Source organism: Terrapene carolina, unplaced genomic scaffold (assembly GCF_002925995.2).
Source record: "Terrapene carolina triunguis isolate 2854851 unplaced genomic scaffold, T_m_triunguis-2.0 Scaffold120, whole genome shotgun sequence".
In the NCBI taxonomy this organism is placed as follows: Eukaryota; Metazoa; Chordata; order Testudines; family Emydidae; genus Terrapene; species Terrapene triunguis.
The window spans coordinates 10,459,212-10,485,753 of NW_020664471.1; the positions used below are offsets into that span (position 1 = coordinate 10,459,212).

The window sequence follows — 26,542 nt, forward strand, 5'->3', positions numbered from 1 at the left end:
TACTTCAGAAACCTCTCTCTCTAGAGCATGCACTCACTGCAGAAGCTGGATTATGTTTATTTCCTGCCTTAGCCAGGGGACAGGGGGAAGAAGGAGCTGGGGAGTATGAGATTAGAGAGGGATCTAGGGAAGGAAAGAGGGGATCCATAAAGGAGAGAAAGGAAATGGATGGAAGCCCTATTTTTAATCTGGAGGATGAGAAGGAACACCAGAAAAGGTGTGTAGTCAGTTACTAGCCATAAGGTCAGCCCTGTCCTCTGATATAAAATGATAATTTGCTGGGTTGTGAGTTTCCCTGTTTTCTTTAAACCCTGTCCTGAAGGAAATAATTGTGTCTTTGCTAGGAAAAAGGTGTTGTTTGGAGGGTGTTTTGAAATGAGAGAGCTGACTTGAGTCAGGTATTTCGTTGTAAAATCCATGTGGAGACAAGGCACCCGGTAGTTTTATCTCAGTGTAATCAGATGAGGTAAACACTTCGGGGTGGAGAAGTCTAGTATTTACCGTGATCAGCTGCACTGAAATAAAACTACTCTGTGCCTTGTCCTCACTAGGATTTTACAATGAGATATCTCTCTCCTTGTGAGAACCACATATTTTTCCATGGTGAGGACAAACCCAGAAAGACAACAGCAAACTAGCCGGCACAGACTCTGGATGTGATTTCAGTATCATTTTATTTTTTAGATTGACCCAAACTAAAAATATCTGAAGTGCCCAAAGTTCACCTCCACCAGTGATAGCAGTAGAGTGGGGTTTAGCATAGAAAGGGCTCTCAGTGGCTGCTGTGCTTTAAACAGTGTGTCCTATATGTGACGTTACACCCCATATGCTTTATGGGAATATGCTTATGATATGGATATGGCATAACTGAGATATATTTTATGCAAGATAGGTTAGGTTCACTCCCTCTGGGGCACCTGGCATTGGCCACTGTCGGCAGACTGGGCTGGATGGACCTTTGGTCTTACCCAGTATGGCCGTTCTTATGTAAGATGGTTCTTTAAGGTATTATTAGAAAGGTTATGATTTACTGAATGTTATCTAGTTTGTATGCATGTATCATTTCTGTATCTAAAGTTAGGAATATTGTCTATGTAACAATTATAACTGTGTGTGTGTATTTGGGGAGACACCCACCAGACAACAGGCCATCAGCCTTGATGGGCCATTAGGAAGAAACAATAAGATTTGAAGATACTAATCTCTCTCCTTCCTGAGAGGCATCTTGGGACATAGCTGTGACACTACTAGGTCAGGTGGTCCTGTCACCTGGTACTAAACACTATTTTGGACTTCTAGTAATTTTCCACTAAAAGGAGGGAGAGGTCAAGATTGGGAAACAAAAGAGTCACGTCTTATGTAAATCTTATTTAAGGCTGGAGAGTAAGGCAAACAGGACTCTTCTCCAGTGCCTTCCTGCCCAAGAAGACTGCTGAAAGTACCTGAAGAGACAAAGGAACTGAGCTGAGGGAAAGGCAAGGGCTGAGTCCAGACTAAGGGCTTGTCTACACTGGCACATTACAGCGCTGCAACTTTCTCACTCAGGGGTGTGAAAAAACACCCCCCTGAGCGCTGCAAGTTTCAGCTTTGTAAAGTGACAGTGTAGACAGTGCACCAGCGCTGGGAGCTATTCCCCTCATGGAGGTGGGTTTTTTTTATAGCGCTCGTGCTGCGACTACACAGCCACGCTAAAGCACTGCCACTGGCAGCGCTTTAATGTTGCTAGTGAAGACACGCCCTAGGACAGGAGACAAGTTTGTAAAGAGAAATAACTGGAACTGTAAGCCACAGAAACTCTGCACTTGCCTGAAACAACATTTAGGTGAGAAATTATTTCTTGAAACCAGTCTCTTTAAGATCTTAAGCTTAGTTTGCGTGTTTTATTTTATTTACTTGGTAATCTGCTTTGTTCTGTTCGCTATCCGTTATAATCACTTAAAATCTACCTTTTGTAGTTAATAAACTGTTTTTTGTTTATTATTAAACCCAATTTGTGCAATTTGTAACGGGGGGGGGGGGGGGAAGAAGTTGTGTATATCTTCCTCCACATTAAGGGAGGGGGTGAATTTATGAGGTTATGTTGTATAGGTTTCTCCACAGCGCAACACAAGAATATTTTGGGTGTACTTTCCAGGGGAGCTGCACTTGAGTGCTGGGCAATTTCCTAGCTGAGTCTTCTCATAGAGAGCTGTTTGCAGACTCTGTGATTCTACAGTTGGTGTGTCCTTACCTGTGTGTATGTGCTGCCAGAGGCCAGAGAGCCTAATTCAGCAAAACAGGGAGAGGGAGCCCAGGCTAGTAGAGCAAGCAGACTCAGTGAAATCCCAGTACATCAGGTGGCATCCCAGAATGGGGGTCCAATCTGTCACACCCTACCTCTGCCCAGAGCAGGTCTAAACATCCCTGTGCTTGTGCCCCAGTGACTGCTGGTGCACAATTTGCACTAGAGCTCTCACTGTTGCTCCTCTGGTGGAGCTGAATCAGTGGCAGCAATGGTGGGAAACTTTTCTGGGGGAAAAAACTATTCTTCTGCAGCTTGTTTAGTGACTTTTTAGTCTGCTTGCTCTGGTTTAAGGTCTTATTGATTTCTCTTCCACTGTTGCTTTTCTGTGGTAGAAAAACAAGGCCCTGTAATTCTACTCTATATAGATTCTTGGACCATCTTCGTCGTCACAGTCTCCGAGTGTCTTCCACTACCACCTGAGATGGCATGATTAATATCTGTTACATGAGGGTCGTTTTCTCGTACCCTTTCCCCTTGTGTGAGAAATAGTGTGCGCCGTGTCAGAGGCCCAGTCAAGCGATGCCCCTCTTGCCATTCATGACTGCTGTGAGGGGAGCTAGCTAGTGAATCATGTGTTTTAAACTTCTGGAGTCTGAATGCAGTACAGGCACTGCCACTGTCTGAGGGCCTCTGAGCATACTCTCCGGGTGCAGATCTTCTATCTATCACCCCCTCCTGAGAGTTGCCACCATGAGGCCCACTCTCCATCTCCTAGAACCAGTAATGAACCCTCAGACTACTTCCATAGTTTAAACATGCCATCTCCCAGACCTCCACATAAAGAGGTGAGCCTTCTGCTTTACCTCTTCAAGGGGCCATGGGGTAAGGTATAAATGCTAAACACAGAGCCAAACTTTGCACCAGACTTTAAACACTATTGTGTTTTCTTTAGTAGCATGTGAAATGTGCAGATCTGGACAACAACAAAAAATTACACACATTGCAAGTAGCTCCTTAGAGAGATCAGAGAAAAATAGTTATGAATTAGTTTAGCTTGTGCATTTGATAGTTCTCTTGTGAAAAGAACTGTGAGTTTCATGGCTTCCTCTACATATAGAGTCAGTTTCCTTTGTTTGTGCATTTAGCAATCAGCAGGGGAGAAAGAGATATATAAAATTAATAGAAAAACATGTGATTGTAGAACCACAACCTTTGAAGAGGGACTGGAGGGTGAAATAGACTAGACAAGGTTCCTTTAACACAAAGTGGACAGTTGACAGAAAAGACAAAACACAAAAGGGGACATTAGTTAATAGATACACAACAAAGTAATCCCCTATTACTACCCACTACTATAAAATCTGTGGCCATTTTTGCATATATCGGCCTTAGGCAAACTGTGGTACAGAGAGATTATCTGTGCTATAGGGCTAATACTTCCCTTCCTCAATGGTGTTGTTAGAGATGAAAGGTGCTATAGAAATGCATAATATTGTTCTGTATTAAACAGCTGTAAGGTAGTGAATACAAAATATCTATAGATGTATAGTAGGGCTGTCGATTAATCGCAGTTAACTCATGCGATTAACTAAAAAAATTGTGATGTAAAAAATTAATCGCGATTAATCGCACTGTTAAACAATATAGTACCAATTGAAATTTATTAAATATTTTTGGATATTTTTCTACATTTTCAAATATATTGATTTCTATTACAACACAGAATACTAAGTGTACAGTGCTCACTTTATATTATTTTTATTACAAATATTTGCACTGTAAAAATGATGAAATAAATAGTATTTTTCAATTCACCTCATACAAGTACTGTAGTGCAATCTCTTTATTGTGAAAGTGTAACAAATGTAGATTTTTTTTTTTGTTACATAACTGCACTCAAAAACAAAACAATGTAAAATTTTAGATCCTGCAAGTCCACTCAGTCCTACTTCTTGTTCAGCCAATTGTTAAGACAAACAAGTTTGTATAGATTTACGGGAGATACTTCTGCCTGCTTCTTATTTATGATGTCACCAGAAAGTGAGAAAAGGCATTCGCATGGCACTTTTGTAGCTGGCGTTGCTAGGTATTTACATGTCAGATATGCTAAACATTCATATGCCCCTTCATGCTTCGGCCACCATTTCAGAGGACATGCTTCCATGCTGATGATGCTCGTAAAAAAAAAAAATGCATTAATTAACTTTGCATTTGGAGTCCTTGAGGGAGAATTGTATGTCTCCTGTTCTGTTTTACTTGCATTCTGCCATATATTTCATGTTATAGCAGTCTTGGATGATGACCCAGCACATGTTCATTTTAAGAACATTTTCATAGCAGAATTGACAAAACACAAAGAAGGTACGTGTGACAGGATGATTCCCCTCTCCCCCGCCTCCTGGGGTGCCACCTGATATGCTGGGTCTCACTGAGCCCGGCCTTTCCACCAGCCTGGGTAACCCTAACCCTAACCCTGTCCTTGCTGTGCTAGGCAGTCAAGCCTTCTCCAGAACACACACAGCTAAGGCCACACCCGGTTGCAGACACAGACTGAAATCAGCTCTATGTGGTAGGATGTAGCTAGGGGAATGGCCAGCACTCACATGCACACCTCCTTTGGGGTATAAACCCAAAATAATATTGTCTTGTGCTGTATAGAAAGACCTGCACAGCGCAAGCTCATAAAAATTTGCCCCCTCCCTCAGTGTGGAGGAGGATATGCACAGCTTTTTGCCCCCTCCCCCCCAGCTATGAATTGCACAAACTGAGGTTTGTAATAAGCAAAAAATAAGTTTATTAACTACAAAAGGTAAATTTTAAGTGATTATAAGGGATAGCAAACAGAACAAAACAGATCACTGAGCAAATAAAACAAAACACAAACTAAACTTAATACGCTCAAGAAACAGGTTACAAAATGTAATTTTTCACCCTAATTGTTGTTTTAGGCAGGTTGCAGAGTTTCTGCAGCTTAGAGTCTTATTGTTCTTTCTAATGGCACATTGAGGCTGATTGCCTACTGTCTGCTGGGTGTTCCCCCAAATACACACAAAGTTGTAATTGTTACATAGTCAATATTCCTAACCTCAGATACCGAAATGATACATGCATACAAATTGTATAAACACATAAACACATTCAGTAGATCATAACCTTTCCAATGATACCTCACATGACCCATCTTGCATAAAACATATCTTAGTTATGCCATATTCATATCATAACAATATTTCTATGAAGAATATGGGGTGCAGTGTCACAGTACCAATAGCTACAGCACTCGACCCAAGGTTTAAGAATATGAAGTGCCGTCCAAAATCTGAGAGGGATGAGGTGTGGAGCACGCTTTCAGATGTTTTAAAAGAGCAACACTCAGATGCGGAAACTATAGAACCCAAACCACCAAAAAAGAAAATCAACCTTCTGCTGGTGGCATCTGACTCAGATGATGAAAATGAACATGCGTCGGTCCGCTCTGTTTTGGATCGTTATCGAGCAGAACCTGCCATCAGCATGGTGTCCTCTGGAATGGTGGTTGAAGCATGAAGGGACATATGAATCTTTAGCCCATCTGGCACATAAATATCTTGCGACGCCAGCTACAACAGTGCCATGCGAACACCTGTTCTCACTTTCAGGTGACGTAAATAATAAGTGGGCAATATTATCTCCTGCAAATTGTAACTAAACTTGTTTATCTGAGTGATTGGCTGAAGTAGGACTGAGTGGACTTGTAGGCTCTAAAGTTTTACATTGTTTTATTTTTAATGCAGTTATTTTTTGTACATAATTCTACATTTGTCAGTTCAACTTTCATGATAAAGAGATTGCACTACAGTACTTGTATTAGGTGAATTGAAAAATACTATTTCTTTTGTTTTTTTATAGTGCAAATATTTGTAATCATAAATAAATATAAAGTGAGCACTGTACACTTTGTATTCTGTGTTGCAACTGAAATCAATATATTTTCAAATATAGAAAACATCCAAAAATATTTAAATAAATGGTATTCTACTATTGTTTAACAGCACAATTAATCACAATTCGTTTTTTTAATCTCAATTAATTTTTTTAATCGCTTGACAGTCCTAATGTATAGTATATTTTATTCTACCCATGTTTCCAAAAGTATTTGAAGCAAGCAAGCAAACAAAACAAAAGTACGTATTATTTAGGAGATTTTCCCCGTCATCTTGTAAATATTTATACTATGAAAACTGAGTACATTGACTTGGGTTTAAGACGGTATTGCCATTTTCCAGGTCTCTCACTGGAGCGCTCGCCCAATTCGATTGCCTCCCGTGCTCGGCTGTCCGAAAGGGAAGAGGAGGTCGTGGCTTGTTTTGAGAGAGCATGTGTCATTGCACAAGTGTACTTGCAGGAACTTGAGAAGGTAAGGAAGAAATGTGCTCTAAGTGTGACTTACCTATATGTGGCCTAAATTCTATCTTTGAACAGGGCTCCCAGTGAGTTTGTCAATGGAAGCTGTGCAAATCCGAGGGCAGAATTACAAGTGCTGATAGACTAAAAGGGTTGTCAGAGCACTACTGAAAGGGTGATGTGTCCTCTCAATATTTCAGACAATAGAAGAGTTTTGATACAGTAGGACCCTTATTTTACTAACTAATTGGGGCCTGAGGGGTTCATAAAATCAAAAAGTTCATAAAATTGAACATCTCAAAACTGTAGTAAGTATGGTGCATAAGTTGTAGCATGGTGCACTGCATCACTTTCTTTTTGTCCTTCCAATCACTGCAAAGTGATTCCCAATGCATGCAAGCAGATGATAAGGACAATGAGTCTATAATTGTATCACTTTTCGTTTCCCTCCCAGACCTCGCATTCAAGAAGCATAAAAGGCAGCAATGTGACTTTCTCTGACTTTGAACTTCCCTATTTCCTGGAAGCAGCTCTACAGAGTGCATATGTGTCTCACTTGAAGAAGGGGTAGGTGGATGCAGCTATTTAATACAAATGATTAATGCTGAAGATACTTTCACAGTGGATTTAGACATACTTCTCCATACCTGCCCTGTAGCTTCTGTAAGAGAGCTAACTGGAATGAGCTGACACAGCTCTTGCCACGGCATATTATAGCTATATCTCTGTGCTATGTTGATTTTGCTGCTGTTCTCCTTTCAGGGTTCTTTCATTCATTCTACCTGACAGTGGCTCCAAACCGCTGTTTTCTGGACACAGGCACGTAATTTCTGCTCTTTTTTGGCCCAATTCTACTCCCACTGAAGTCAATGAGAGTTTGACCTTTGATTTCAGTGGGAGCAGAGCAAAGACGACACTGTATGTTTTTGAAAATCTCAACCCTAGGGTGTGATCTAAAGCCCAATGAAGTCACTGGAAATTCTCCCATTGACTTCACTTTGTTTGAATCAGGCATTTAAGGCCTAAATAGCAGTAAAACTGAGTGTGAGAGGAGAACAGACATGCAGGTGAGGGCTCCCTTACAGGGTAACTATGATACTGTTTGGGGGTTCATTTGAATCCAAAACTCAAAAAGACATTGGCGGCTACAAACCTACTGTAAATTGCAACTGAAGAAAATGTTCATGTAGTAATAATAATACCTGACATTTATAAACCCCTCTCTCATCTGAGGGGCATACTTTAAAACACAAATGGAAGTACCCTCACAAACACCCTGCTGAGGCTGGTAAGTCTGTTTTACAGATGAAGAAACTGCAGCACAGACACACACTGACTTACCTCAGGTCATATAAAAAGTATGTGTAAGAGCTAGGACTAAGGTCTCCTTCAGTCCTATGCCTTAACCATAAGACCATCATTCCTCCCCAAAGTGAAACAGCTGCTGAATTTTGCACAGCTCTGTGTACTAGGCCTGGTCAACATTTTTTCAGCAAAACTTTTTTTGCCCCTTCCCTCTCCCCTCCCCATCCCCCCTCCCCCCCCCAAAAGAATTTTTGACTGAATTTTCATGGTCAGAATTTTCCAGTTTTTAAAAATCAAAAATGATAAATTTTCATTTTGGGGGTTCCTCCCTCCTTCTCTCCCCTTTTTTGTTTATCCACTTGTAAAACCACTTGTAATGTTTTATGGCCAAAAGTTTTGCACACTTGATCTTGCTATCAAGCGCATAAAATAGTTTGAACATACTTTATTGGGGTCAACTAAATATCGTTTAATAAGGAACTCTCATGTTCATGTTATTCAGTGACATTTTAAATTCAGCCTTAAGTATTCCTTGTTAGTACAGAGTACGCATTGGGCTGCCTTAGGTATTAATTTTGACCACCGTTGGTTCCTCCCTAGTTCATTTTAATGGCTGCCTTTTTAAAAATTAATTCTGAAGTCAAAATTCACTTACAGTTAAAAATCATATTGTCCATCTGCTGAATTACTATTAGAGCAGGAAGACACCTTCTGCATTTGCTCCCATATAAAAGGGTTGATTAATCTTTACCATAAAACCCAAGTATCAGAACAGTTATAAACTCACAAAGTCTGATTCCCCTCTCACTTACACCAGTGCAAATCAGGAATTAAAGCCAAGAAGTTAAAGGACCAGTGGGGGAAAAAATTGTATGAGAATCCATAGCTCATTTACCCATGGCTAGTATTAATAGTTTCATGTTTTTACCACAGGAGGGCATAAGCAGAACTCTTAACACACTCTTGGGATAAATTAAAAAAGAAGGGAGAAGAGGCTTTGTCAGATGTGTATATATAATATAACTCCCTGTTTCTCCACCTGATGTTGCATGCCTCAAAGAATTTCTGTATGTTGCATACAGCATGGTGAAATTAGGAAATCAGCTCAGCAAGACAAACGCCCAAAGAGCCCTATATGGCAGGATGTCATTTCCCACTGGCGCATGCATACTGTGGAATCACTAGGGTTCGATTCTAATTAGCAGAGCTGTCTAATGTCTAACCAGACAGCTGAATTGAGGATATACACATTGTTCTACTGCCTCTGTTTGCTCCCATTGGCAACACGCCAGATTATGGCCAGGAGTGCCCTCTCTCCTAAAATGTACAGTGAAAAGAGAGCCTGTATCTAACAAAACAAAGGTCCATTCTCCCTTTCAGATGTTAAAGAGCCAGCTGTAGGGACCAGCAAGACCTGCAGCTGTGGGAAGCCCCTGTGCTCTTGGTGTGCATTTAATTAAAATATTGTATCAGTGAAGGCAAATCTCTTGCAGTTGTCTGCCCTTCTGAGTCACAAAAGAGCTTTCTTGTATTATTTCAGTAAGCATCATTGATATTCTGCTGATGCAAAGTACAACCAGGCAGGTGCTGCCTCAGTGTGGGAAGCAGCCTGTTGTGCAGATCTTAGTGAGAAAGACTATTTACTTTTTTAGGGAAATGTGTGCATGGAGATAAGGATCATAGTAAGACTGGCTTTTAGTTTAGCTTATTACACATGAATGGTTTCTTTATGCTAATGTGCAGGATTTGCTATCAAAACTATAAATATTTCCACAGAGCATAGAGACCTCTCCTGAGTCCTGTTCTCATCTTAATGATTTATTATTATGATGTTATTTATGTAGCACCAGAAGTGTGCTAGGTGTTTTGCAGACAAATAAAAAGAGAAGGGACAGGATTTTCCATAGTGACTAGTAATTTTGGGTGCCTCCATTTTTGGATGTCCAACTTAAGACCTCTTAAAAGGGCCTGACTTTCAGAAGTGGATGTTAAGTGCTTTCTGAAAATTAGACTCCTTTAAGGTGACTCAAGTTGAGCATCCAAAAATAGAGGCACCCAAAGATCTTTGTAAAGCTTTGGCCAAGGTGCCTGCCCAGAAAAGCTTTCAGGGTAAAATTTTTTGAAAACCCCTGAAAGTGACGTGAGCTTAAATCTCAAGTGCCTAAGTTGTTTTTGAAAATGGGACTTAGGCTTCTAAGCCACTTAGGTCCTTTTGAAAATGTCCCCCATAATCGAAACAGACCGCGTACAGACGTGGTCTGAACTGCTGGTTCTCATCAAGAATATTCCTTATTGCTGAGCAGCCCACATTTTTTTCCCTACTGAAGCAGGTATTACCCCTTTCTCAAGCTGCTCCTTCCAGCATTAACCTGTTTTTTTTCTCAATTCTGCTGTCATCCATCCTTCTAGAGTTTTTGTTTCTGAATAGTCACATTTATAGATGGCTAATGCAAGATAATTGTGGAGCCACCACTCTGTGCATTTGTGTGCGTAATATATAAACACAGTCAATGGGAGAGAGTGGGGAGAGGGTGTAATGTAGACCCTTTAATCTCACTGATTCTAAGACCCAAATGGCTTACTTAAAAATATGGTAGTGATAACTGCTCTTTTTGACACTATTCCTGGCTGTCTCATAGAGTGCCCGATCACACTGTTCTACGTGTGCTCCTTATTCTTCACAATCCCACGGAAGGTTCTCTCTGGAGCAGCAGCAGCAGCCATTCGAGCAAGAACATGACCCACTCTCCTTCCTACTAGGGTTCTTTCGTCCTGTTGTGCCTTGTGTCACAACAAATTGTATAGCTTTTAATACCTCTCCGGTGCTGCTCAGTGCCAAATACAAGCTTCAGTTACTGTTAAACCCTGGCGCTAACCACTGCACACATTTCTTTTAGTTGTCATAACTTTCATAGTTGTGCACTCCTTGCCAGAGGATGTTGTGAAGGCCAAGACTATAACAGGGTTCAAAAAAGAACTAGATAAATTCATGGAGGATAGGTCCATCAATGGCTATTAGCCAGGATGGACAGGGATGGTGTCCCTAGCCTCTGTTTGCCAGAAGCTGGGAATGGGCGACAGGGGATGGATCACTTGGTGATTACCTGTTCTGTTCATTCCCTCTGGGGCACCTGGCAGTGGCCACTGTTGGAAGACAGGATACTGGGCTAGATGGACCTTTGGTCTGACCCAGTATGGCCATTCTTATGTTCATTTATCTTCTCCCTCATATAAAAGGAGAAATATTTTCCATTGAGTTCTCCTGGAGGAAATATCCTGTTCCCAGGAACCAGTCAGTTTTTATCATCCATTAGGGCCAGGAGCTCTTAGCTTGAGGTTCCAAACAGATTTTGATCACCCTGCTCTACCCATATTGCTAAACAGGAAAGGGAGGTGCAAGCTAGATGTGGCCTCGGTGCGGAAAAGGTTGAGAACCACTGAAGGAGAGCTGGCTGTATTTTAAAGAAGCCTTATTGAGGGCGAAGGAACAAACCATCCCGATGTGCAGAAAGAATACCAAATATGGCAGGCGACCAGCTTGGTTTAACATTGAAATCTTTGGTCAGTTTAAACTCAAAAAGGAAGCTTACAAGAAGTGGAAATTTGGACAGATGACTCAGGAGGAGTATAAAAATATTGCTCGAGCATGCAGGGGTGTAATCAGGAAGGCCAAAGCACAATTGGAGTTGCAGCTAGCAAGGGATGTGAAGAGTAACAAGAAGGGTTTCTACAGGTATGTTAGCAACAAGAAGGTGGTCAGGGAAAGTGTGGGACCTTACTGAATGGGGGAGACAACCTAGTAACAGATTATGTGGAAAAAGCTTAAGTACTCAATGCTTCTTTTGCCTCGGTCTTCACAGACAAGGTCAACTCCCAGACTGCTGCACTGGGCAACACAGTATGGGGAGGAGATGAGCAGCCCTCAGTGGTGAAAGAACAGGTTAAGGACTATTTAGAAAAGCGGGACATGCACAAGTCCACGGGTCCAGATCTAATGCATCCAAGGGTGCTGAGGGAGTTGGCTGATGTGATTGCAGAACCATTGGCCGTTATCTTTGAAAATTCGTGGCGATCGGGGGAGGTCCCAGACGATTGGAAAAATGAAAATATAGTGCCCATATTTTAAAAAGGGTATAAAGAGAACCTGGGGAACTACAGACTGGTCAGCCTCACTTCAGTCCCCGGCAAAATCATGGAGCAGGTCCTCAAGGAATCCATTTTGATCCAGATTGCCTTCTATGATGAGATAACTGGCTGTGTGGATATGGGGAAAGCAGTGGATGTGATATATCTTGACTTTAGCAAAGCTTTTGATACAGTCTCCCACAGTATTCTTGCCAGCAAGTTAAAGAAGTATGGTTTGGATGAATGGACTATAAGGTGGATAGAAAGCTGGCTAGATTGTTGGGCTCAACGGCTTGATGTCTAGTTGTCAGCCGGTATCAAGTGGAGTGCCCCAGGGATCGGTTCTGGGGCCGGTTTTCAACATCTGTATTAATGATCTGGATGATGGGATAGATTGCACCCTCAGCAAGTTCGCAGATGACACTAAACTGGGGGGAGAGGTAGATACGCTGGAGGGTAGGAATAGGGTCTAGAGTGACCTAGACAAATTGGAGGATTGGGCCAAAAGAAATCTGATGAAATTCAACAAGGACAAGTGCAGAGTCCTGCACTTAGGAAGGAAGAATCCCATGCACCGCTACAGGCTGGGGACCAACTGGCTAAGCAGCAATTCTGCAGAAAAGGACCTGGGGATTATAGTGGGCAAGAAGCTGGATATGAGTCAGCAGTGTTCCCCTTTTGCCAAGAAGGCTAACAGCATATTGGGCTGTATTAGTAGGAGCATTGCCAGCAGATCGAGGGAAGTGATTATTCTCCTCTGTTCGGCGCTGGTGAGGCCATACCTGGAGTATTGCATCGAGTTTTGGTCCCCCCACTACAGAAGGGATGTGGACAAATTGGAGAGAGTCCAGCGGAGGGCAACGAAAATTATTAGAGGGCTGCAGCACATGACTTACGAGGAGAGGCATGCAGAAGAGAAGAGTGAGGGGGGATTTGATAGCAGCCTTCAACTACCTGAAGAGTGGTTCCAAAGAGGATGGAGCTAGGCTGTTCTCAGTGGTGGCAGATGACAGAACAAGAAGCAATGGTCTCAAATTGCAGTGGGGAAGGTCTAGGTTGGATAATAGGAAACACTATTTCACTAGAAAGGTGGTGAAGCACTGGAATGGGTTACCTAGGGATGTGATGGAATCTGCATCCTTAGAGGTTTTTAAGGCCCGACTTGACAAAGCCCTGGCTGGGTTGATTTAGTTGGTGTTGGTCCTGCTTTGAGCAGGGGATTGGACTAGATGACCTCCTGAGTTCTCTTCCAACCCTAATATTCTATGATTCTATGAATTAGCCAACTGAGAGCTAGATTAATCCATCTCCCAATTCTTTCTTTAAGCACTTAGCTACAACCAAGCCTTTCTGATAAGACCTATAATATAATGCTAAATGTCGGAGAAGAATATCCAGTGATAGGAGGTCACTTTACCTCTCATCCTAGATCTTTGCTTTTAATTTTTAACTAGGGTGTCTGGAAGATTGTCTCAGGTATGGCACTGTATAAGTATTATTGTTAACTACGCATTTCTTCTACCCCAGGAACATTCCTCAGAATGTGAAATGGGATGCATGTTTTTAAGAATTTGAGAGAAAAATTGTGGCATGACGCAGTAGTCTGAAGCAGTTGTCTAGATTTGAGAATATGCTCACTGTTTATAACTAGGTAGATACAGCATTTAAAATATATAGCTAGCTCTCTCTTCAAAGGAAAAGGTCAGATCTGTTTTCTCACAAATTCAACAAAATAATGAATGACAGCTCACTAGTACAGTAGTGGATCTGATTCACAATGCCTTATTGTTTGGCTTTCTCCTCTGTTTAGACAGCATTCCCGCTGTTGAACAGATTTTAAATGCTGTGCATTGTTATTATTCTTTGTTATTAATATTATTATATAGCACCTTATATGTGAGTGGTGCTTTTAAAGACCTATAAGCACAGTTCCTGCCCTAAATCGTTTACAATCTGAGGCCTTGGTCCTGCATCAGAACGTGCTAGAGCTGACTCCTGCACATATGCAGAGTCTCAGTGAGCTCACTAGGCCTTAGCATGGATGCACGCTAGTGGATTCTAAAGCAGGATGAGGGTTTGAGGTCTATAATTCATGGCTGTGCCCTGGAGTAAATCTTTTCAGGACTCACCCTTAAAACAGACACAATCCAGACCAAAGGGGAAGAGGAGAATGGCATTGACAAATCATGTGGTCCTGAGTTGTTCTTGTTACACCCACTTCTGAGCAGATCTAAGTAGCTTTTTCCTTTGTGGTTGTTTTATGCTGGTTGTATTTAAGTCCACCTGTTGTTGACCAGTGTAGGTGTCAACGTCTGAAACTTAACACAAAACTAAACTGGGAAGTTTTCAAATGTTGTCTTTCTCATGACTCCAGTTTGAATTGGACCAGCACTGCCAGGGAATTTTTGGGCCCTTGGTGGTATTTGTAAGTCCAGGTTCCTTTGCTGAATCATTTATAAAATTCAAAGACATTTTATTTTAAGGGCATGATTCTGCTACCCTGACTCGCATTGCTTTACTCCATGAGTAACTCCAGTGATTTCTACATTGAAAGTATAACTGCACTGGGTCCAATGTAGATGAATGTTCATATTAAGTAAGAACCTCAATGCAAGATTTAAGAGGTGTTATGCACAACTTAAGGGAGGACTCTACACAACAGAACAGTTTTAAGAAGCAGCCTGACTTCGGAACACTTTCCCTGGCCCCTGCATGTGTTACAACAGCTCAGCTCCCCTTAGAGCAGGGATTTATAATTCTACATCTTGCTGCACAGGAGAATAAACATGAAAATGTGCTAATTTCTTTTAAAACAGGACATTTCACCTATATATCCCCCATTTTAACTTTTTTTTTTCTCCAAGCCCCCACTGGATCTTTTTCAAAGCTCCTTACACAGACTAAATTCCTATTGAAACCTATGGGGTACTGAACACAAGGCTCATTAATAGGAACGAAAATAAGCAACATTTTTGCATTATGCTGTTGTGATCACACTGCTTTCCGTTTCCAATAAATATGCTTAGGCTCTTCAGTCGCATTATTTCCTGAAGTCTGGCCCAAAGCCCATTGAGGGCAATGGGAGTCATTCATAATGACAGTGAATAGTAATAGGACCAGGGAAAGAGCCTGCAAATGGCTCTGTAGTCTGGTAGTTAGGGCATCCTCCTAGGTCCGATGTGGTAGATCCAAGTTCAAGTCCCTGCTCCAGTGGCTGCTCACTTATTTATAAAAAGTGCAACAGCTTCAACAGGAGAGACATGTAGACCCCCAACAGAATAACCCATAGCCCAGTGAGTAGGACGCTTTTCTGTAATGTGGGAAACCCAAATTCAATCTCTTCTCCACACCAGGCCGAGGGAGGAATTGACCCTGGGTCTCCCACTTCCCAGAGACTACCCTAGCCACTGGGCTAAAAGTTTATAAGGCAACTCCTCATCCTCTTTTCTTCCTCATTTCCCTCACGGTGCTATGTAAATCTAGTCCTCCTTGGCTTTTGTCAAAATTCCCAAAATTTAAATGGAAAAGAAAAGAATCAGGTCAAAACAAAACATTTAGTTTCTACCCAAGTCAAATTTTATTTTTTCTACTTCTTGATTCACTGAAAATTTTTGAAAATTTCATTTTCAGTTGATCCCCCTCAAAAAAAAATCAATTTTTTTTGTCAGAATGACTAGTGAACTTAAAAATCCATTCTTCATTTAGCTCTGCTCCACACTTGGTTGTAATTATTGTTGGTCTAGTGGTTAAGTCATAGGACTAGAACTTAGAAAACATGGATGTCAATTCCTGCATCTGCCACAGACTTGGGCAAGTCACTTAATCTCTCTACTTCAGTTTCCTCATTTGAACCTGGAAATAATACTTCCCTACATCACAGGGGTGCTGTCAGGGTAAATTCATGAGTGTGTTTAAAGTGCTTTGAGATCTTTGGTGGGAGATGCTATGAAAGTGTAAAGTGTTATCATTTTAATTGTATCATAAACCGTGTTCAGACGTAGCTAAAATCAAACGTGGTAGCATCGTTACAGTCATGGTGTCACAGTGTTCACAATCGAGGTTGCTGGCTACAGAAGGGAAGTAGCCTGTTGGGCTTGTCTGCACTGCAGTTTCTGTGAAGTTCCACCACTGTTCTAGCACAAGTGTAGCTCCGTTGGTCAAAGTGCTAGTGTAGACTGTCTGCTGGTATTTCTACCACTGTGTCACCATGATCTGCTCTGTACAGGGTCAAATAATGTGGTGGTAAAAGTGGCTCTGGCTGGTCTACACCATCATCCCACTGTTAGTAGTAGCACTGGTGGAACTACCCTGGTGCTATAGCACTGTGGGGAAGGTTTGGTAAAATCCCAAGTGTAAAAACACCCTAGCAGGGCCTCGCCTGAACCTGTTTCGGCTGAGACTTTCCAGATTCAAATAATTGGGTACTCAAATCCACTGTGCAGCTTTGAAAATCACAGGCTTTACCTCCTGCATAGTTCCCCTCAGACCTATTCCAGTCATTTCCCCAAGAGCTCAGCTGGACTCTGGTGTCATCATTCAGGTTCCTTTATTTGGCATACAGCAAAACTACACTGAGTTGATCAGACTCAAGTGTAGGGGGTTGGTCTAAGGTGTACCACACATCCAGAGTTACGCAGCAAACCACTTCCTTTATATGCATTTACACATTACATTACATTTACTATACATTGCATTACACGTTTTGGGATTGGCTGGTCACTTTGTAGGATACAATCCCTGTACAGCATGTTCTGTCTGTGCACACACTGTCCGTGTACAACTTACTCTTTACCTCATCTTTTGTTCTAGGCTTAATTTATCCATTCTTATCTTGTCCACTGTAAATCGTTCCCTATATGTTCCCCCTTATTTTACCTAGTACAGCCATTCTGCCTCCAGCCTGCTGATTTATTTACCTCCCTAATCCTGTATCCCAAGAAAGGCCTCACCCATATCCAATTCGTCCTGTAGTATAGTCCTTTCTATATTATCAAGAGCCGCTGTGCCATGGGGCAGTTCTTGAACATTGTGAAACACACTTTGATTTTGCTTTGTGGACTGGCTCAAACTGTATTATAACCTTATTCCCAAATTGTGCTTCAGCCTTGGACTTTTCAGATCCCACAGCATAGTGTAGACAGAACTTCAGTGGGAGTTTTACCATTGACTTCCATGAAGCAGAGTTAGGTCAGTGCTGAATGCTTTTGAAAATCCCACTCTAAATACAAGAACATAAGAACTGCCATACTGCGTCAGACCAAAGATCCATCTAGCCCAGCATCCTGTCTTCTGACAGTGGCCAATGCCAGGTGCCCCAGAGGGAAGGAACAGAACAGGTAATCATCAAGTGATTCATCCCCTGTCACCCATTCCCAGCTTCTGGCAAACAGAGGCTAGGGACACCATCCCTGCCCATCCTGGCTAATAGCCATTCATGAACCTATCCTCCAAGAACTTACCCAATTCTTATCTACTAATGAAAACTACTCTCCCTTCTAAACTGTAAGGATCTTATACTGCACTTTGATTTTATTTAGATATACCTTCTTGTATCTGCAATTACCACAGGCTGAGGACTTATTTTGGCAGCCTTTTTTTGTAAATAACCATTTAAAGAGGGGTTCATCATTTTAGAAATCTGAGAGAAAGGGAATAAAGATATAAAGCTGCAGTAGGAAGAGAGCCTGAGACATGAGCCCTTGTATCAAAGGCCTGGTATGAGGCCTGAGGCCTGGGCTAAAGTAATAGTCGAAGCTTTACTGATATAAAGCAAAGTCAAGCTCTGAGCAAAAGGCAGGACCTGTTCACAGAATCTAGCAAGAACAGGGCTGATATTGAAGAAATACACATTCCTAAGAAGTGCTAGGCACAGAGTACTCACACAGACACGTTCCGATACCAAGTGGCACCAAAACATCCCGATATTAAGGATGGTACAAAAACATTCCCCAAGAATAATAGGAACACACTGACTGCTCCTAAAAGATAAGGTCAGAATTACAGTGCATAATAAAAATGTTTTAATTGAACCAACATATACTAGGTGATGGGTGATAACTAGCCATGTCAGGGGGCAGTAACTATCTATGTTAGGGGACAGTATTAACTTGTTTCTATTGGGGTATAAAGATGTATCTAAGAGGGAGTGTCTTTGTTTAGCCTAAGGAGGAACGGAAAGTCTTGCCGTTCACTGATCTGGTCCATTGTTATGGGCATACATGTATTAGTGGTCTGGTAGAGTCTGTGGGATACTAGTACTGTGCTTGGTTGATAATAAACCTGGCCTGGTGCTTTCGTCTCTTGACGGTTTTTGTGGTCTTTGGGTGGTTTGCTTGAGGTCTGCTGTGCCAGCTGTTTGCGCAGAGCTGTGGCAGCACACAGGGACAACACAGAAAGAACACACACATTTAACCACACTGGTGACCCACGACTGCTGATCTGGTAAGTAAGCAAGCTAGCCTCTGTAGGAATTGCGATCTAATATCTTGCATACTTCTTTTTTAGGCGCTGGTTTATTTTTAACCATCACTTGGTTTCCTACTTGCCATTGCCTAATATCATGGCTCTCGTCAAATGCTTGATTCATTATTTGCTGTTCTACAGCTTGTTGTGCTGCAGGTGCTCCTTGGACTGTACCCAACCAATATTTGAGACTGTTTTTTAGGTGGTTGTTGCCAGTGTTTTTGTAGTGTCCCAATCTGGGGGGTACACAGCAAGAGTCTGATACTGTAGCCAGATGACATTCCAAAAAGCACCAGCTGCACACAGTTTAAGCAGGTAAAACTGTAACCAAGAGGAGTGACAATGAGAAGTTTTCTGTAATGCACTCATCTCAAGGTGAACGCTTCCATCTGTTATAGACAACTGTGATGTGCTGCTATTGAATAAGATGTAAAAATGAGATCCTGATGACTTGCTGTCAATAAAACTCTTATGGCACTTTTTGCTGCAGGATGGGTGTTAATCTAAGACTCATTTGTTCTCAACCAGTGTTACATGTACCCCTGGGGGTACGCAGAGGTCTTCCGGGGGATATATCAACTCATCTAGATATTTGCTAGTTTTACAACAGGCTCCATAAAAAGCACTAGCAAACTCAGGATAAACTAAAATTTCATGCAGACCATTACTTGTTTATTACGCTGAAATGTAAGTTCAATATTTATATTCCAATTGATTTATTTTATAATTATATGGTAAAAATGAGAAAGTTAAGCAATTTTTCAGTAATAGATTGCTGTGACACTTTTGTATTTTTATGTCTGATTTTGTAAGCAAGTTGTTTTTAAGTGAGGTGAAACTTGGGGGCATGCAAGACAAATCAGACTCCTTAAAGGGGTACAGTAATCTGAAACGGTTGGAAGCCACTGGCTAGGTCATTGATTGTCAACCTTTCCAGACTACTGTACCTCTTTCAGGAGTCTGATTTGTCTTGCATACCCCAAGATTCACCTCACTTAAAAACTACTTGCAAAATCAGACATAAAAATACAAAAGTGTCACAGTGCACTATTACTGAAAAATTGCTTTCTTTCTCATTTTGTCTGTATGAAATTTTAGTTTGTACTGACTTCGCTAGTGCTTTTTATGTAGCCTGTTGTAAAACTAGTAAAATATCTAGATGAGTTGATGTACCCTGTGGAAGACCTCTGCGTACCCCAGGGGGTAGGTATACCCCTGAATGAAAACCTCTGATCTCGGTGACCTGGCCAGATTCCAGTTTGGTTCATTACATACTGTCTGTCTAAATTTGCCCTGTAATTTTAATTGGATATAGTTGTGACGGGGTTCCTAGGTGCAGCCTGGACTGTAGGACTGCTGAGCCCTCTGTCCCACCAATCTGGGCTCCCTCTCACACTGTGATGTTGTTGGCACGCTACTAACCTCTGGCAGGTACTGCACTTACACAGACATCCACGGACCAAGGACTCACCCCACTGAGTTACATGAATGCTTCTCCCAGCCACTCATGAACCAACCATAGAGAGGCTCCAGCCAGTTCCCCCCCAGTTCCCCAGCCTTGCTCCCCTAGAATATACCATCTTGCCCTGATCAGAAGCCTGGCTAATGTAAGTTCATTACCCAGTACGCCCCTCCCTCGATGTGGAGAGGACATACACTAGCCTTTGTAAACTGAGCTGAAATTTCCCAAGCAATGCAACCAAAACACACTGTTTTAGGTAAAATATAAAACCAATTTATTAACTACAGAAAGGTAGATTTTAAGTGATTATAAGTTGTAAGTGTAGAGATCAAAATTGGTTACCTAAATTAAATTCATAGTCTGAGTTCTATAAACTAAACAGGATATAAATAGAGGAGTGTCTCACCCTGATAGGTCAAAGAGGTCACAAATCTTCAATGCACAGGCTGTAACTCTCCTCCAGCCCGGGACCACCTGCCCTAGTTCAAAGTCTTTGTCCTCCAGACGTGTTTCCAGGTGTTGAGTTGTGGGGGGAGTGAGGCCAAGTGATGATGTCACTCTCCTTTTATGGTTTCTTCCAGCTTACTGGAAAGATCTTTTGGTGTGATGTGAATCAAGCAACCTCCATTGTATACGTGCGCTCTCTGAGAAGTCTTCATTGTACACAGTTCCTGGGACAGCCATTGGGAGTGTGGATTTCTTTTAATGGGCCATCAGTGCTTCTGACTACTCCATTGTAGTACCTGAAAGGCTGGTTTTGGGTGTTCCTAACCTCACAACATATTTCAATAACACACACACAGCAAAACTTCATAACTTCACATACAATGATAGCACATACAATCCAACAGGATATGAATGTTCAACAGATCAAGACTTTCAAAATGATACCTCATAAGGCATACGTCGTATATAACATATCAAAATTATATGACAGTGGTGAATATAGGGGTCCCAGGGTATTGCTTTGAGGTACAGAGTGCCACAACAGTATCTTTCATTTCCCATCCTAGTATTCAGTGTGCATTGTGAAACCATGAGATACATTTTAAGTTTATTTGTAAAATGCTTTGAGATCTATTTGCATGAAATGCACTATGTACGTACAATATTGTTATCATTAAACAGGACCAGTGGGTTTCAGTACCTAGCCAGAGTGTGTTGTGTTATTAAATAGTGCTTCATTGGCATCACATGTAAGCCATAATACACCAAAGCCCCAGTACAGCCATAACTTGTCAACATTTTTCTTTGTTAAATTGTCCACAAATAGTCATAAAACATTCTTTAAAATGGCTATTCAAATGTCTATTGTGGAGTAAAATATTGCCATCTTTGTGGCTAAATCCAAGTCAGCTCATTAATGCCAATATGCATTGCTACGTCCATCCGTTTTCAGGGAAAAATAGGACTGCTTACAGTCTTTTTTGTTTATTTGTTTTTGTTAACTTTTCTACGCCCCGATCAAGGAAATCACTTAAGCATACACTTACATGAGACTAACCCCAGTGAAGTCAGTGGGACTACTCATATACTTAGGTGTGTGCTCGAGTGCTTTCCTGGACTGACACCCTAGATTGATGAACACCAACCCTATAATGAGATTTGCTTGCTGATCTTTTTGTTGTATTTTTTGGTGTGGGTGCGGAATGCTATTTGATGTGAGGTAAAAAAAAAGCAGCCAAACAGAATCTTTGCTCATTTTGCACTCTTACTGCTTTCACACACACACTGGGTCAGATTTACCTCTGTGTGTCTTTAAAAAATATAAGATTTTATTGAATTCCATTCTTACTCTGACCCTCGAAAAGGCAGACTAAGGTCCTGCTCCTGCATCTGGAGAGCTCATTGCAAGATTAAGGCCAGAGTTAGAAACTTCCTGAAGCTTCCTGTCCCTGACAAACCCAAACCATATTTTCTGTTTAGAGGGGAGCAAATAATTCACAGCAAATAACTTGCTTAAAATATTTCACTTTTTTTTTTAATTGTCTCTGAGCAGCATGTGATTTTTCACACCTGCATTATTTGTTCTAAATTATTTCTGTCTGTAAATTGTCTATGAGCAGATCATTGTGAGAATTCATGATTTGAAATTTGAAATATGATGATTAGTTTTGAGTGGACAGAAGGTCATGCAATGTGGTTCTGTTCCCTCACTGGATGAGCACAACTCCTTGAATGAAGTTTTTAGTGTGAATACTCATGATTACTAACATGTAATTTGTTTCCCACAAATATCTTTTGATAACTGTTAACCTGTTGCTGTTTTCTCAAACATTTCTGCCATTAAACTTCTTTGTTAGAATGTTTGTGGAATGTAACATGGAAGGAGCAGGAACACGGTTGAAGCCAATTAGCTTTAAAATTCAGTGAAATGTTCATAGAAAAAGTCTTGCTGTAGGTGCCCAGCTCTTCTTTCTCTTTGTTTTAACGAGTGTAGGGTTTACCTATACAGGAAAGTTATACCGATATAAGCTAAACTGTGAATTTAAACTGCTTTAGTTAGACTAGCATAACCGCCCATGTGGTCACTCTTACTCCAGTATAAATATACCTTTTTCTTTAACTTATGTCACTTTGGAACGGAGGGGAATGCCACTCTTATTCAGGAATCAGAATATTCACATGGAGAGTTATACCAGTATAACTACAGCAATTTAACTATAGAGGTATAACTTTACTGTAGTCACTGGTAAAAGTTTCCAGGATAGACAACTCCTAACCCCCTCACCCTGCCTACTCTCAGTGATACAACATTTAAACATAACCAAAAAGGAGTAGTCATTTAAGAACATCACGCAAGCTCAGTTTAATACAAACCAGTACAGTGTGTACACAAAAAGAGGAGCAGCATCTGTTTTATAAATATGATCCGTGAAAGGCTTCCAAATGTCTCCTCTGTTCTTCAAATGTGAATGTGATTTTCTCATAGGAAGCCATCTGGGATAGGCATGCTAACGACTCTGCCTCATTTAGAGTGCCATTGTTTTTCCTATGCCTCAGAGTGACTTGCTTTATGTCGTTAGGCTAACTTTGGAATGATTATCCTTTTTATTCTCTATTCTTTTAAAAAGACAGTTTGTTGCATAGCAGATGTGCATCACGAGTGGTCTGGTTTAAACATGCTGCTTTTGCCTTCCTGTTAGAAACATCGTGAAAGGAATGAGAGACCTGCGAGAAGTATTACGGACTGTGGAAACAAAAGCTACTCAGAGCTTCAAAATGGTAAGGAAATGTATGGAAGGGTTTAAAGATGGGAAGTCAGTTTAATCTGCTTTGCGGATAGTTTATTTCTTAATCATTGCTGTGGAACAAGATTCCCACAGCCCTCCCCAGACTGATGCCCTTGTTGGACATTGTGGTGACACATTTAATTCAGACACACAAGCCCAACAGACATACCTGAGCAGGTGGGTATTTTCTCTGCCTCTCTTTTGAAAGCATTGTTCTGTTCAGTGTATTTTTTTTATTTGTAGGTTATTTTATTTTATTTTGCACACCAAAACAATTGTAATGTGAAACAAAATATGTCCTGTATTTCTGGCATCCCTGGATTATCCAGCTGATAATGTCTGTCTTAGTCTCTCTTTCACACTCAGACGCACATATGCTTTTTCACATTACTAGATAGCAGTGCTATGTATTTGAATCTTTTTTCCCTCCTGGAACTTCCAGTGCTTTTGGATTTAAGGCGGTGCATTTTCTCTCTGTGAAGCACTCTGTTGAACAATGTAATTGGGGATGATACTTGGGGATAGCCATTTTTGTGTGCTGCCTTTCCAAGGGCCTCTTACAAATGGACACATCAGAATTTACTTGTGCATGTTAGAGAGCAGCCAGAGACTGTCTCAAGTTATGGAGGGTTTGTTCTTGAGGGAGCTGATAGTTTATTCGGAGGTTTATATTTGTGTGTGCTTCAATTGTAATATTAAAAATATGGAACATGGGGAAGTAGCAGGGACATTATTTATGTGCATCATTAACCAGTGGCTAGTCCTGAAATGGGAGACTTTCTGGTACTTGTCATAACTCATATAGCATGGCTAGGTGGAAAAAGGCCACTTCTCAGGAATGGATGTCAGTCAGTCAAAGTTTGGATCTGTCCTATTGTTCTGATTCAGGGCTTTGTCTCCCAGCAATGGCTGGTAGTCACCCAAATATATGATTGTCATCTGGCCTCTTCTTAATAAGGCTGCTGTTACCCATGCTATTGGTCACGGATGAAGACCCTTAAACCTGGAAAGTCATGGTCTTGTGTGTTACTGAGACCTGGATGACTCAACTGGCCTTGTGTTGGTTCAACTTTGACTGTCTGTCCATATATTCGATCCAAAATGAGTCCAGGGAAGGCTGAGGAAGAGATGTGGCTGTGCTTTTGACCTATGATTTTAGGTTCAGGAGATACCAAGGTCCCAAGGGTGGTCTGAACTGAATGTGTCCACCTATCATACAAATCCAGGGCTAAAATGAATGAGTATAATGGACATGTACAGAATGAGTGTTCTGGGTGTGTTCCTGATTGAGTCCATGTCAGGTCTGGTCCCTATTCACCAACATATGTCATTCTGGAACTTCTCTGTCCACTCTGACAATGTCTCTTCTGTGTCAGCTCAAGATCTCTAGGTCACCAGGTGGTTTCTAGCTTATTCCATACTCTCAGGAGCTTAACTTTGTGCTGGGCATGGAAATGGGTGTTTTTAAAAAATGACACAGTTGAAATGGTCCCATCGCTTTCCAGACCAAGATCAGAATTCTGGGGGATTTTATTGCTCAACCATAACATTGCTCTGCTGAAGGGCTGATGAGCATAACCATTTCTTGTCCCCAAACTCTGACACAGTGGTACTTGGAAGCTGCTTTCCCTGTACTGCAGGGTGAGCTGTGCCGCATAGGAGAGATTAATCCCCAGGGGAAGATTAGGAGGTGTTTATACCACTATACCATTGGACTTTTTAAAAAAATGAGCTGTTGAGAGGGGATTAGGGCAGGAATAGACTTTACTTAAACTAGTTTTTCAAACACTAAAATTAAACACACGATCATATTTCGCTTGTAGGCTGACAATGTACTCGAAGCATAATGATGGTTTTTTAGCCAAAGGCAGTAATAATATAAATCAGAGACTTGGATTGTTCTGATTTGTTCGGTCTTATTCAAAACAAAAGTGAAGGTAATTTACAGTGCTACTGCACTGTACATTAAAGTCAAAGCCGACTCCAAGCGTTTGAGGCCTGTCTCTTCTGAGCTGTTTTATCCCAATCATAGTCATAGTTTCATGCAGAGCTGCAGAGCTCTTACTGATACTAGTGCAGTTTTCTTCTCCCCAGGGCTTTAGAAAGAAATGTCAGAGAGTTGGCTCCTGAGGGTGACACTGACTAAATGATTGTATGCTGAGATGATAAAATGATATTGGCTAATATCACTGTACCGTAGGGTATTTTGCTCATGTTTACATGTTCTAAAAAGTATAGAAAAGGCTGGTTACTAGCAGATAGCTTTCCGTCATTTGTCAGTGCATGGAGGTATGAAGGCTCCAAGGAGTTATGTGGAGCAGTATTTTTCCACAGCAATACCAGCCATTCACATCAGTTTGCCATTATCTGGATATAGAAATGAAACCTTCCTTTCCAGTTTTCAAGAAACACTGCACATTATTGATATTGCATTTTAACTAACAAGATGATGTCCTTGTGTGACGAGATGGTCAAAAAACAACAATAAAAGTCCTCAGCATCAACAGGTTTTTGTTTTGTTGGCAGTCTGGTAATAGGAAGTTTCCATAGGTATAGATAAACTAGATTGAGATTGGAGAAGTCATTCCTACTATTTTTGACATTAGAATACATCGTGGAGAGCAACTAGGACTGACATATTAGGATTTATAGGTATACTTACCTTACATGTAAAACATACTAACGTGGCAGGCCTAGTTGCTCCCCACCATGTATTTTATATGTAATATTGTGTGTGTGAGTGTACATATATGTGTTATAATCTGCATATGTTCTGTGCAAAAACCAATGGGATGCATTGGATACATTTGAACAAAAAGGCAGGAAATGCCAGAATAAAGGTTCCTCTGATTCACTTCAGCTTGCTCACAACATTGTATCTCCTGGACCAGATGGTAACATGCCCTTATGTTGTGGGAGTGAGGGTGGGAGATGCGTAAGGTACCTTTGTCCCATGTACTGCCCAAGGAAGGACATGTCATAATTCCCATCCCTGCATAAAGTTTTTGTTTTGTTCTGAAGTTATTTAGGAGAAAAAGAGTAGTAATACTCAAATAGGTTGTTTCTCTTTCACTGTTGTATAATTCAAACAGCTGAAGGGATTGTCCTTTAAATGTAAAAAAAAAAAAAAAATATATATATATATAGATATATATATATATATAATATATATTCCCCTCTGGGCTGAGACAAGGATGGAATTTTTCAAACTGAGAAAGCTACGAATGTGATTAGAGCCAACTATTTGTAGTGTAGCTGGGGCCTGAAATATCTATGGGGGAATCACTTCTCACTTGCCTGATTGAACATGTCCCTTTTCTTCCAGAAGTTCTCTTACTCTTTCTCTGC

The 26,542-nt window shown here is 41.1% G+C and overlaps 1 protein-coding gene across 1 annotated transcript in view; it reads left to right on the top strand.

Annotated features, from left to right (window-relative positions):
• TTC7A (tetratricopeptide repeat domain 7A) overlaps nt 1-26,542 on the top strand; it is a 272,869-nt gene that overhangs the window by 31,474 nt on the left and 214,853 nt on the right. Inside the window, exons 4-6 of the mRNA XM_024210692.3 lie at nt 6,490-6,620; nt 7,062-7,174; nt 23,108-23,186. Coding sequence (XP_024066460.1) covers nt 6,490-6,620; nt 7,062-7,174; nt 23,108-23,186 — 323 coding nt within the window. The remainder of the gene's footprint in view (nt 1-6,489; nt 6,621-7,061; nt 7,175-23,107; nt 23,187-26,542) is intronic.